The sequence below is a fragment of the Rhinopithecus roxellana genome, chromosome 7, assembly GCF_007565055.1.
Source record: "Rhinopithecus roxellana isolate Shanxi Qingling chromosome 7, ASM756505v1, whole genome shotgun sequence".
Lineage (NCBI taxonomy): Eukaryota > Metazoa > Chordata > Mammalia > Primates > Cercopithecidae > Rhinopithecus > Rhinopithecus roxellana.
The window spans coordinates 101,784,814-101,798,153 of record NC_044555.1 but is presented as its reverse complement, the minus strand read 5'-3'; the positions used below and the strand labels follow the sequence as shown (position 1 = coordinate 101,798,153).

The 13,340-nt window shown below is 42.7% G+C and overlaps 1 protein-coding gene across 1 annotated transcript; it reads left to right on the top strand.

The window, feature by feature from the left end:
- The first annotated feature begins 10,549 nt into the window (after window positions 1–10,549).
- BEX1 (brain expressed X-linked 1) lies at window positions 10,550–12,252 on the top strand. Its single transcript, XM_010383484.1, has 3 exons — window positions 10,550–10,775; window positions 11,160–11,249; window positions 11,614–12,252. Exon 3 carries the CDS (start codon window positions 11,619–11,621, stop codon window positions 12,003–12,005), a length of 387 nt encoding a protein of 128 aa, XP_010381786.1. The 5' UTR covers window positions 10,550–10,775; window positions 11,160–11,249; window positions 11,614–11,618; the 3' UTR covers window positions 12,006–12,252.
- Window positions 12,253–13,340: the final 1,088 nt, after the last annotated feature.

Genomic DNA, 13,340 nt, shown 5'->3' with positions numbered 1-13,340 from the left:
AGTTCCAGGTGACATATCTTTTGGAGGCCACTCTTCAACCTCCTACATTGTACCCTCTGGCCCCTGAAAATTCCTATCCATCTAATGTGAAAAATACATTCACCCCGTCCCACCATATCCAAAAGTTAATGCATTCCAGCATCAGCTGTAAGTCAAATACCCTGTCTAAATACCAACAACTCAAAAAGTCCCAAATATCATCTAAATCAGGTATGAGTGAAATCTGATCTATGAACCATGTAGGGGCAAAATTCCTTTCCATCTGTGGACTTGTAAAACCAGAAAACAAGCAACCTGCTTCCAAAATTCATTGGCAGGACAGGTATAGAATACACATCCCCATTCTGAAGGGGAGAATATGAAATAATAAAAGCAGTCACTGATTCAAGCATGTTTGAAACCTAGCAGGGTTTTGCTGGGCGCGGTGGCTCACACTTATAATCCCAGCACTTTGGGAGGCCGAGGCAGGTGGATCACTTGAGGTCTGGAATTTTAGACCAGCCTGGCCAACATGGTGAAACCCTATCTCTACTAAAAATGCAAAAATTAGCCAGGCATGGTGGCAGGCACCCGTAATCCTAGCTACTCGGGAGGCTGAGGCAGGAGAATTGTTTGAACCCGGGAGGTGGAGGTTGCACTGAGCCAAAATCACACCACTGCACTTCAGCCTGGGCGACAGAGTGAGATTCTGCCTCAAAAAACAAAAAACAGAAACCTGGCAGGGTTTCAAGGCCTGAGAATTACCCTCTGTGGCTTGATGCTTTATTGTCTGGGCCACAAAGGCATCACTGCTCTACTGGCCTCCTCCTCTGTATCCATGGCTCTGCCCTCTGAGTCTTCCTTTATCTTAAAGGATGCCAGATGTTAACAGTCAAGTAACTCTATCATCCTTTTTACTGCCTGTAGAATCCTAGATGTCTGATAGCTTTCTTTCATTTTTCCCTTTTTTTATTTTCTTCAGGTCAAGCTGGCAGTGTTTTTAGTGGTATAACGTTCTTCTAAAAAAACCTTGTGGGTCTCCTGTGTGTGTCAAAGGGATCCATGCCATCAGACAAGAGGGTTATCCACAGATACTTTCTGGATACTATATATTTTTCCTCAATTGGGCTTAGAGGATTGATTGGATTTATTAATCACACATTAAATGTCTTTAGCAAAAGGTATCCAGCCACACTCTTGGCTCTTTATCCAAAACACACTTAAAATCTTTCATGTGTTTATTGCTACTTGTATGTCTTCTTTGGAGAAATGTCTAAGTCCTTTGCCCATTTTTGAATTGGGTTGTTTTCTGTTGTTGTTCTTGCTGAGTTGTAGGAGTTCTTTATATTTTCTAGATATTAATCTCTTATCAGATACAAGATTTGAAAATATTTTCCCTTTTCATTCCATTACTACATCCTCTGATGCACAAAAGTCTTTCATTTTGATGTAGTACAATTTATCTGTTATTTTCTTTTGTTTCCTGTTCTTCTAGTGTCATATCCAAGAAATCATTATGACATCCAATATTATGAGGCTTGTCCCTGTGTCTTCTGCTAAGAGTTTCATGCTTTTAGCTCTTATAATTTTATCTTTCATCCATTTTGAGTTAATTTTTGTTTATGGTATAATGTAAGGGTATAACTTCATTCTTTCCTGTGTGGATATCCAGTTTTCCCAACAACATTTGTTGAAAAGACTGTACTTTCCTCACTGAACAGTCTTTGCACCCTGTTGAAAAGCATTTGACCATTTATGCCAGGATTTGTTTTTAGACTACCAATTCTATTTGTTTACATGTCTGTCATTCTGCCAGTACCACTGTTTTGGTTACTGTAGCATTGTATCAAGCTTTGAAATCAGGATGTGGGAGACTTCAAACTTTGTTCTTTTTCAAGATTGTTTTGGCTAATCGGGTCCTTTGAGTTTCCATATGAATTTTAGGATAGATTTTGATTTCTGCGAGAAAATCATTGTGATGTCGATAGGGATTGCATTGAATCCATAGATCACTTTGGGTAGTATTGATATTTTAACAATACAATGTCTTCTAATCCATGAACACAGGATGTCTTTGCATTTATTTGTCTTCTTAAATTTCTTCCAGTAACATTTTGTACTTTTTAGTGTACAAGTCTTTCGCTTCCTTGGTTAAGTTTAATCATAAGTACTTTAAATGAAATTGTTTTTTAATTATTCTTTCAGATTGCTCACTGTTAGTGTATAAAAATGTAAATAATTTTTTTTTTTAAGAGCCAGAGTTTCACTCTGTCACTCAGGCTGGAGTGCGGCGGTGTGATCATAGCTCACTGTAACCTTGAACTCCTGCACTCAGGCAATCCTCCTGTTTCAGCCTCCTGAGTTGCTAGGTCTATAGGCATGCACCACCACAGGTGGCTAATTTTTAAAATAATTGTTTTTGTAGATCAGAGTCTTGCTATATTGCCCAGGCTGGTCTCAAACTCATGGCCTCATGCAATCCTCTCACCTCAGCTTCCCAAAGTGCTGGGATTACAGGAATGAGTTACTACACCCAGCCTTGTGTATTGATTTTGTATCCATCAACATTGCTGAATTCATTTATTACTTCTCACAGATTTTTGGTGGAGTCTTTAGGGTTTTCCACATATAAAATTATTTCCACTGCAAACAGAACTAACTAATTTTATTTCTTGAATGCCTTTTTACTTATTTTGCTTGCTTAATTGTTCTAGCTAGGACTTCCAGTACTGTGTTTAATAGAAATGGCATGAGTGGGCATTCTTTTCTTATTCCAATCTTAGAGGAAACACTTTCAGTCTCTCACCATTGAGTATGAATTTACTTGTGGGTTTTTCATATATGGCCTTTATTATGTTAACATAATTTCCTTCTATTCCTAGTTTATTGTTTTCAATTGTGAAAGGGTATAAGTTTTGTCAAATGCTTTTTCTAAATTGAGATAATTATGTGCATTTTCCCCCTTCATTCTGTTAATGTGGTACATTACATTACTTGATTTTTATATGTTGAAGCACACTTGTATTCGAGGAATAAATCCCACTTGGTCATCATGTATAACCTTTTAATATCCTGTTGAATTTAGCTTGCAAGTATTTTTTTGAGGATATTTGCATCAGTATCCATAAGGGGTACTGTTCTATAGTTTTCTTGTAATACCTTTGAAATTATTTCAAAAGTTATATTTACACTGCACTATAGTCTATTAAGAGTGCAATAGCATTATGTTTAGAAAAATGTAGGCTGGGCACGTGGCTCACGCCTGTAATCCCAGCACTTTGGGAGGTCGAGACGGGTGGATCACGAGGTCAGGAGATCGAGACCATCCTGGCTAACACGGTGAAACCCCGTCTCTACTAAAAATACAAAAAATTAGCTGGGCATGGTGGCGGGCACCTGTAGTCCCAGCTACTTGGGAGGCTGAGGCAGAAGAATGGCATGAACCTGGGAGGTGGAGCTTGCAGTGAGCCAAGATCGTGCCACTGCACTCCAGCCTGGGGACAGAGCAAGACTCCATCTCAGAAAAAAAAAAAAAAAAAAAAAGAAAAAAATGTAAATAGCCTAATTTTAAAACACTTTATTGCTAAAAAATGCTAATGATCATCCAAGCCTTCAGTGAGTCATAATCTTTTTGCTGAAAGGATAAATAGTCTTACCTCAATGTTAACGGCTGCTTGTTGATCAGGGTGATGGTTGCTGAAGATTGGGTTGGTTGTGGCAATCTGTTAAAATAAGGCAACAATGGCTGGGTACAGTGGCACATGCCTGTAGTCCCAGATACCTGGGAGGCTGAGGAGAGAGTATCCCTTGACTGCAGAAGTTTGAGTTCACCCTGGTCAGCCTAGTGAGACTTCTGACTCTTACATTTAAAAAAAGACAACAATGAAGAGTTTTTGTTGTTTTTTTTTTTTAGACGGAGTCTTGCTCTGTCGCCCAGGCTGGAATGCAGTGGCATGATCTCCACTCACTGCAAGCTCCACCTCCCAGGTTCACGCCATTCTCCTGCCTCAGCCTCCCAAGTAGCTGGGATACAGGCGCCCGCCACCACTCCTGGCTAATTTTTTGTGTTTTCAGGAGAGACGGGGTTTCACCGTGTTAGCCAGGATGGTCTCGATCTTCTGACCTCGTGATTCACCCATCTTGGCCTCCCAAAGTGCTGAGATTACAGGCGTGAGCCACCATGCCCAGCCAATAATGAAGTTGTTGCTCCACTGATGGACTCTGCCTTACGTGAAAGATTTCTCTGTAGCATGTGATGCTGTTTGATAGCATTTACCCACAGTAGAACTTCTTTCAAAATTGGAATCAATCTTCTCAAACGTTGCCATTGCTGTATCAACTAAGTTCATGGCATATTTTAAATCCTTTGTTGTCATTTCAACATTGTTCACAGCATCTTCGCCAGGAGCAGATTCCATCTCAAGAAACCACTTTCTTTGCTCATCCATAAGAAACAACTCCTCATCCATTTAAGTTTTATCATAACATTGCAGCAATTTATTCACATCTTGAGGCTCTACCTTTTTTTTTTTTTTTTTTTTTTGAGATGGAGTCTTGCTCTGTCACCCAGGCTGGAGTGCAGTGGTGTGATGTTGGCTCACTGAAACCTCCACCTCCCGGGTTCAAGCCATTCTCCTGCCTCAGCCTCCTGAATAGCTGGGATTATGGGTGCATGCCACCACGCCTGGCTAATTTTTGTATTTTTAGTAGAGATGTGGTTTCACCATGTTGGTCAGGCTGGTCTCGAACTCCTGACCTCGTGATCTGCCTGCCTCAGTCTCCCAAAGTGCTGGGATTACAGGCGTGAGCCACCATGCCTGGACCAGGCTCTATTTCTAATTCTAGTTCTCTTGCTATTTCCACCATATCCGCTGTGACTTCCTCTACTAAAGTCTTGAAACCCTCAAAGTCATCCATGATAATTGGAATCAACTTCTTCCAAACTCCTGTTAATGTTGATATTTTGACCTCCTCCCATGATTCAGAAATGTTCTTAATAGCATTTAGAATGATGAATCCCTTCCAGAAGATTGTCAATTTACTTTGTCCTAATCCATAAGAGGAATCACTATCTATGGCAGCTATTGTCTTATGAAATGTATTTCTTAAATAATAAACCTCAAAAGTCGAAATTACTTCTTGATCCATGGGCTGCAAAATGGATGCTGTATTAGCAGCTACGAAAACAACATTGATCACTTTGCACATCTTCATCAGAGCTCTTCAATAACTAGGTACATTGTCAATAAGCAGTAATATTTTGAAAGGAATCTTTTTTACTGAGCAATAGGTCTCAGTAGTTAATTTAAAATATTCAATAAACCATGCTGTAAACATATATGCTATCATCCAGCCTTGGTTGGTTGTTCCATTTCTAGAGCACAAGTAGAGTAGATTTAGCAAAATTCCTTAGGACCCTAGGATATTCAGAATGGTCAATGAGCATTGGCTTCAACTTCAGGTCACCAGCTGCATAAGTCCCTAAGGAGAGTGAGTCTGTTCTTTAAAGCTTTGAAGTCATGCATTGACTTCTCACTAGCTATGAAAGTATTAGATAGCATCTTCTTCCAATGGAAGGTGGTTTCATCTACATTGAACATTTGTCATTTGGTGTAGCCACCTTCATCAATTATCTTGGCTAAATCTTCTGGGTAACTTGCTGTAGCTTCTATATCAGCACTTGTTGTTTTACCTTGTGCTGTTATGTTATAGAGATAATGTCTTTTCTCAAACTTCGTGAACCAGCCTCTGCTAGATTCAAATCTTTCTTCTGCACCTTCTTCACCTCTCTCAACCTTCACACAACTGAAGAGAGTTAATGCCTTGCTCTGCATTAGGCTTTGGCTTAAGGGAGTGTTGTGGCTGGTTTGATCTATTCAGACCACTAAAACTTTCTCCATATTAGCAATAAGGATGTTTTGCCTTTTTGTGCCCAGGCTAGAGTGCACTGGCACAGTGCTGGCTCACTGCAACTTCCACCTCCCGGGTTCAAGCGATTCTCTTGCCTCAGCCTCCTGAGTAGCTAGGATTACAGGCACAGGCCACCACGCCTGGCTAATGTTTGTATTTTTAGTAGAGACAGCGTTTCACCATGTTGGCCAGGCTGGTCTCAAACTCCTGACCTCGTAATCTGCCTACCTCAGCCTCCCAAAATGCTGGAATTACAGGCGTGAGCCACCACACCTGGCCCTATTTTGGCTTTTGACATGCCTTCCTCATTACACTTAATAATTTCTAACTTTTATTTTATTTTATTTTATTTTATTTTATTTTATTTTGAGATGGAGTCTCATTCTGTCACCCGGGCTGGGGTGCAGTGGCATGATCTCAGCTTACTGCAACCTCCACCTCCTGTGTTCAAGTGATTCTACTGCCTCGGCCTCTTGAGTAGCTAGGACTACAAGCACACTCCACTACTCCCAGCTAATTTTTCTATTTTTTTTTTAGTAGGAACAGGGTTTTGCCATGTTGCCCAGGCTGGTCTCAAACTCCTGACCTCAAGTGATCTGCCCCCCCTTGGCCTCCCAAAGTGTTGGGATTACAGGCGTGAGCCACCACACCCGACCAATGGAATTGTTTTGAGAGTCCAAAAGTAAAACAACATGACTAATCTCAACTGAATTTTGACAAAGGTTCCAAGACAATTCAGTGGAGAAATAATAGTCTTTTCAACAAAAGATGCTGGGCCAACTGGATAGCCACATATAAAAGAATGAAGTTACACTCTTACCTCCCGCCTTATAAAAAATTAATTCAAACTGAGTCAAAGACCTAACTGGAAGAGCTAGAACTATAAAACTCTTAGAGGAAAATATAGGGATAAATATTTGTGACCTTGGATTACAAAGGATTCTTAGATTCAAATGACTCTTGAATTCAAAAGATTCTTAGATATGACACCAATACCAGAAGCAGCAAAGAAAAAGATAATCTAGACTTCATCAAAATTAAAAACTATTGTGTTTCTTTTCTTTTCTTCTTTTTTTTTTTTTTTTTTTTTTCTTTTGAGACAGAGTCTCGATCTGCGGCTCAGGCTGGAGTGCAGTGGTGCAATCTCGGCTCACTGCAACCTCCACCTCCCAGGTTCAAGCGATTCTCCTGCCTCAGCCTCCTGAGTAGCTGGGACTACAGGCAGGTGCTGCCACACCCGTTTAATTTTTTGTATTTTTAGTAAAGGCGGGGTCACCATGCTGGCCAGGCTGGTCTCAAACTCCTGACTTCAAGTGATTCACCCGCGTTGGCCTCCCAAATTGCTGGAATTACAGGCATGAGCCACCGTGCCTGGCCAAACACCATTGTGTTTCAAAAGGCACCATTATGAAAGTGATTAAAAACTCCACAGAATGGGCTAAAATATATGCAAATCATGTATGTAGTAAGGGATTTCTGTCTAGAATATATAAAAACGCTTGCAACTCAATAATAAAAATAACTCGAATAAAAAGTGCACAAAGATTTGAATAGACATTGATCCAAGGAGGATATACGAATGACCAATAAGCACATGAAAAGATGTACCACATTATTAGTCATCAAGGATATGCAAATAAAAACCACCATGATATACCACTTCACCCCCACTAAAATGGCTGGAATCAAAATTTCAGATAATAACAAATGTTGACAAGAATGTGGCGAAATCAAAACCGTCATACACTACTGGTAGGAATGTAAAATATTCAGCCACTTTGGAAAATAGTTTGGCAATTCCTCAAATGAGTAGTCATATTGGAATCATAAAGCTTAAAAACATCATGCTAAATAAAAAATCCAATTTCCAAAGAATACATATTATGCAATTTTATTCCTATGAAATGTCAAAATAGGGAGATGTATAGACAGAAAACATATTAATAATTGCTTTGGTATGAAGAGGATGGGGGAATAGGAGAGTGACAGCAAAAGAATAGGAGGTCGCTTCTTTTTTTGAGACGAAGTCTCTCTGTCGCCCAGGCTGGAGTGCAGTGGCTCGATCTCGGCTCACTGCAAGCTCCGCCTCCCGGGTTTAGGCCATTCTCCTGCCTCAGCCTCCGGAGTAGCTGGGACTACAAGAGCCCGCCACCATGCCTGGCTAATTTTTTTGTATTTTTGGTAGACATGGGGTTTCACCGTGTTAGCCAGGATGGTCTCGATCTCCTGACCTCGTGATCCACCCGCTTCGGCCTCCCAAAGTGCTGGGATTACAGGTGTGAGTGCCCGGCCAGGAGGTCACTTTTTGAGGTGATGAAAATATCCTAAAGTTGACTGTGATGATGATTGCATGTATCTATGAATATATTAAAAACCATTGAATTTTACACTTTAAATGGGCAAATCTTACGGATTGTAAATTGTATCTCCATAAAGTTGTTTCTAAAAGATAAATTGAGGCTGGGTGGGGTAGCTCACGCCTGTAATCCCAGCAATCAGGAGGCCGAGGTTGGCAGATCACCTAAGGTCAGGAGTTTGAAACCAGTGGGGCTAACATGGCTGAACCCCCATCTCTACTAAAAATAAAAATAAAAATAAAAATTAGCTGAGCATGGTGGCATGCACCTGTAGTCTCAGCTACTCTGGAGGCTGAGGCAGGAATATCCCTTGAACCTGGGAGGCAGAGGTTGTAGTGAACCAAGATCGTGCCACTGCACTCCAGCCTGGCTGACAGAGTGAGTCTCCATCTAAAAAAATAAAAAAATAAAAAAATAAATAAATTGAGACTTAACCAGACTTGGTTATTATTTGAACATGAGGGACAATGTAGAGCGATTCAAGGATAGTAGCCACATTTCTGGGTTGGTCAATGGGTGAGTACTAAGGTAAAAAACAAAGGAAAATAAACATGTCTAAAGTGAGAAGAAGTGATGAGAGAGAGCGAGGGAGAGAGACAGAGGAAGAAGAAAAAAGAAGAAGGAGGAGGAGGAGGAGGAAGAGAAGAAGAAGAAGAAGAAGAAGAAGAAGAAGAAGAAGAAGAAGAAGAAGAAGAAGAAGAAGAAGAAGAAGAAGAAGAAGAAGAAGAGGAGGAGGAGGAGGAGGAGGAGGAGGAGGAGGAGGAGGAGGAGGAGGAGGAGGAGGAGGAGGAGGGGAGGGGAGAGGGGAGAGGGGAGAGGGGAGAGGGGAGAGGGGAGAGGAGAGAGGAGAGAGGAGGAGGAGGAGAGAGGAGAGAGGAGAGAAAAGAAGGAAGAAGGAAGAAAGAAGAAGAAAAAGAAGAAATAGTAGTATTACGGGCTTCTGAGTTGAGAAAGCCAATATAGTGAGAATGGTCAGTGGAGAGTGTTCCTCGGGCCCTAGCATAAATGAAGAGGTATCAGAGCGGGCATGGACTGGCAGATAGTGACCCTGCAGCAAGACGAGGCTCTTCTGGGTGACCTGGATGTGAGACAGTTAGGGTGAGGGTCTCAGTATTCTGCACTACAAAATCAGGTGAAAGATAGCAAAAATGTCCCAAAGAGGCTTTTCCCTGGGGTGGGTGAAAGAGAGAAGAGAGCAAGCAGGTTTGAGAACTGCTCCCCACTCCTCCCACCTCCTCAATTACTTCTAGGCTTTTCTTGGAATCTCTCACCACAGAGCTGTAGAAAAGCCCTATTCTGGTTTCCAGAATGGGAAGAGACTTCCCAACTATGCTCAGAAGTGAGTCACTAGGTGGGAATTTGGGGAAGAAATGGAGGGAAGGAGGTAAAGTGATATATTAAGGTCACCACCTTGGTCACCTGTCCATCTATATTTTTGGAGTAAGCAACAGAATTAGGAGTCCGAACGTAAGAATTAAGAAGCTCTGTAATATAACAGTGAAAGAGCAGCACCTTCCCAACCTCTTGTCAGGGCAGGGATGCTCTATCTCTGCATCACTCAACCTGCCTTGGCCTCACAGCTCTTCCTTTTGCTTAGATCTTCAAACCATCAACAGTGAAAGCCACTAATTTTAGCAGGTGGCATTAGTTGTCAGCAAATGTTTTTTCATATTTAATGAATGTTTATTATAATAGAATAAAATAAAAATGTTTCTTAAACTTGAAATTTGTCTCAGAAGGATGAAAAGGTAGATTATTTACATAAAATGGCCAAGATCTGACAACAGAACTGTTTCCTGAAGATTTACTTCACAGATTATTTTGAAAACACTAACTGTGTTCAGGAAAATTTTCTCTCCTTTTTTTCCATAAAAATTTCAAACAAGTGAGAATGCTCTAAAAATGATGATGTGGAGCCCAGAGAAAATGTTTTCTGTGTGCTATAGATGAACATAAACTATATATAAATATATTACTTTCCCAGGTTGAAGTGTTTCTTTCAAAAATAAAATTTGATTATTTTCAATTTTGTGAAGCATGCTGATTTTTAAAAAGGAATTAAAGAGAAATTATTAGGAAGCATATACATAGCCAGGGAGAAGAGGAGAGAAAGCAGAAAAGGCCAAGGCCAGGGTCCGGGGGTTTGGGGTGGGGGAAAGGAAAGGTACAGACCCTCCCAAGTAACTGAAGATGGGTAAACTCCAACCGCAAGGCGATGATGCCACTTGTGGGCCCTCAGATTGGAGAGGACGAGATGAGTGACGGGGCTGTGCGCACTGGGGCACCGCGCACAGATGGGAGAAGGGGGGTGTCTGTGTGTTCCAAGAGGGGAGTACCAGTTGACTGGCAGCCGGCCCGTGGGGGTTGGTGGGAAGGAGGGTGAGCTTGGCGGTGACGCACGGCCCTCACGTGACTGGGAGCTGCAGAGCTAAGCAGCCTTCGGCGCAGTCGTCACTCGCGTCTAGCTACCAGCTCCCCGCTGCCCTGCGCTCGGCGGGCTGGCATCCGGCCCGGGGGAAAGCGGAGCAGGTAAGGGCCCCCGGGCCGGTGCGCCCTGACCAGGCCAGCGGCGGCTTACCGACCCCCTGAAGGGCGCAGAACAGCGCAGGGGGTCCCGGCCAGCTTTCTCCACAACCCAACATTCTTGAGAACATAGTGGTCCCCTGGGGTGGGGAAGCAGGGGTGGCTGGGGCTCCAGGGGCAGCAGAGCAACCAAGAGCGATGGAAAACCATTCCCGAGTCCTTGCAGGAAAACGGTGAACATCACGGGGGGCGGGGCGGCCGAGGGTGGGGGCGGGGGGCGGGAGACGCGGGGCGCTGGCAGTGAGGAGGGCCCTGGGCGCGGAAGGAGCCGGGTGCCCGCGGTTCCTCGCTAGCGTTCCGCTGCAGCAGCCCCCGCTCCCCGCGCCCCAGCCCGTCTGCAGGTCTGCGGGGCCAAGTGTCCCGGCGGCGCACCTCGCGGCGACAATCGGGAGAAGGAGGAGACTGCAAGGATAGGCCCAGGTCAGTGCGAGGGACGGTGGTGGGGGCGGGTGCAGAGTGCAGTCTGAGGTCCCCTCCCAACTCCCCCATCTCCCGTCCTCCATTTTGGTGCCTGCCGAGATCTGGGGATGGATCTGTAGGGAAAATGGTGGGTTTGTGGGAAGGGAGGGGAAGACACGAGAGGTCGTTGGGGCGGGGGTGGGGGGCTCGAATGGGGGCCCCCTAGTGGGCGCACTAAGCCTCTCTGGTGGGAAACATGAAATTAAAACAAAACATGTTGATATCCATGACGCGGAATCCTGAAAAATGAGTATCCGTGCCTCTGTCCTCGGTACTGAAGCGTTCACCAGCTGTTCAGCCCCTTCTCTCTCCTTTTGTCTCCTAGGAGTAATGGAGTCCAAAGAGAAACGAGCGGTAAACAATCTCAGCATGGAAAATACCAATCAAGAAAATGAAGAAAAGGAAGAAAAGGAGCAAGTTGCTAATAAAGGGGAGCCCTTGGCCCTCCCTTTGGATGCTGGTGAATACTGTGTGCCCAGAGGAAATCGTAGGCGGTTCCGCGTTAGGCAGCCCATCCTGCAGTATAGATGGGATATGATGCATAGGCTTGGAGAACCACAGGCAAGGATGAGGGAAGAGAATATGGAAAGGATTGGGGAGGAGGTGAGACAGCTGATGGAAAAGCTGAGGGAAAAGCAGTTGAGTCATAGTCTGCGGGCAGTCAGCACTGATCCCCCTCACCATGACCATCACGATGAGTTTTGCCTTATGCCCTGAATCCTGATGATTTCCCTAAAGTTATTAGGGAGACAGACCCCTGCTTTCGAAATTTACATGTTCATGATGTGCCCTTGTTGTAAACCTTTACCTGTCACTTGTTTACGTGGGTCTCCTATTACCAGCTTCTAATTGAATATTGTGTTTTTGAACCAGTCTGTAAGATTTTTGTTAGCAGAAGAATTTTACCTATTGCATGGAAAGATGCTCATTATATATTGTGAAGTTAATAAAGCAGCTTTAAAAAACAATCTCTATTTTTTTGTTTAAAAATTTATATTAATCTACTTAATACATGAAAAGTACTGAAATTAAATATACCAAAGGATTAATATAGGAACTCATTCTATTAGATGGGTTAATGTATTTTTTATATTTTCTGTAATTTAAGAAGAATTGGAAACCTTTTTAAATAACCTTTGAAAGCAATAGAGTCACTTAATAAATACTTGCTGATCAGCACTACTCACAATAGCAAAGACATGGAATCAACATAAATGTCCATCAATGAGAGACTGGATAAAGAAAATGTACATCATGGAATATTATACAGCCATAAAAATAAAGAAATCATGTCTTTTGTGGGAATATGGATAGAGCTGGAGGCTATTATCCTTAGCAAACTAATGTGGGAACAGAAAACCAAATACTGTGTGTTCTCATTTATAAGTGGGAGCTAAATGAAAACTCATGAATACAAAAAAGGGAACAACACACTGGGATCTGTAGGGGTGGAGAGTGGGAGGAGGAAGAGGAACCTAAAAGATAACTATTGGGTGCTGTGCTTAATACCTGGGTGATGAAATAATCTGTACAACAACCCCCCCACCTGCCCCCGGCCATGACAGGAATTCACCTATGTAACAAACATTCACATGTACCCTGGAACCTAAAAGTTTTTTAAAAAAGGAAAAAATACTTGCTGATCAAATTTGGATCTCTTAGCCAGGTAAATAAACCCAGGAACTTGTATAAATTGGGGGTGGCATTTCCTTCACATGACTGGAATGAGGTCATTTGTGTGAGACCTGTGTTTACCTGTTTTTTCTCCCATCCACACCTATTATGCAAGACTCCCATCCTCAGATTTTCCCTTCAGATATATAGCAGAGTGCTCAAAGTAGGTCTCACTAGTCCAGCATACCTCCTGTTCTCAGGATTAAAATGTCTGTTGGATGTGTAACTTAGATTACTTGCCATTCCTAAAGGAACACTGGGTTCATTTAGTAATGTCACAGTGTTTCTAAAACTATGCTAATCTGCCACCTGTGTGAGAATCACCAGGGGACTTTCTTGAAAATGTGGATTCATACACATTATTAGCCGCCACCATGC

Excerpts from the sequence above, each read along its gene's own strand:
- BEX1 (XM_010383484.1), top strand. The coding sequence starts at position 11,619 with ATGGAGTCCAAAGAGAAACGAGCGGTAAACAATCTCAGCATGGAAAAT.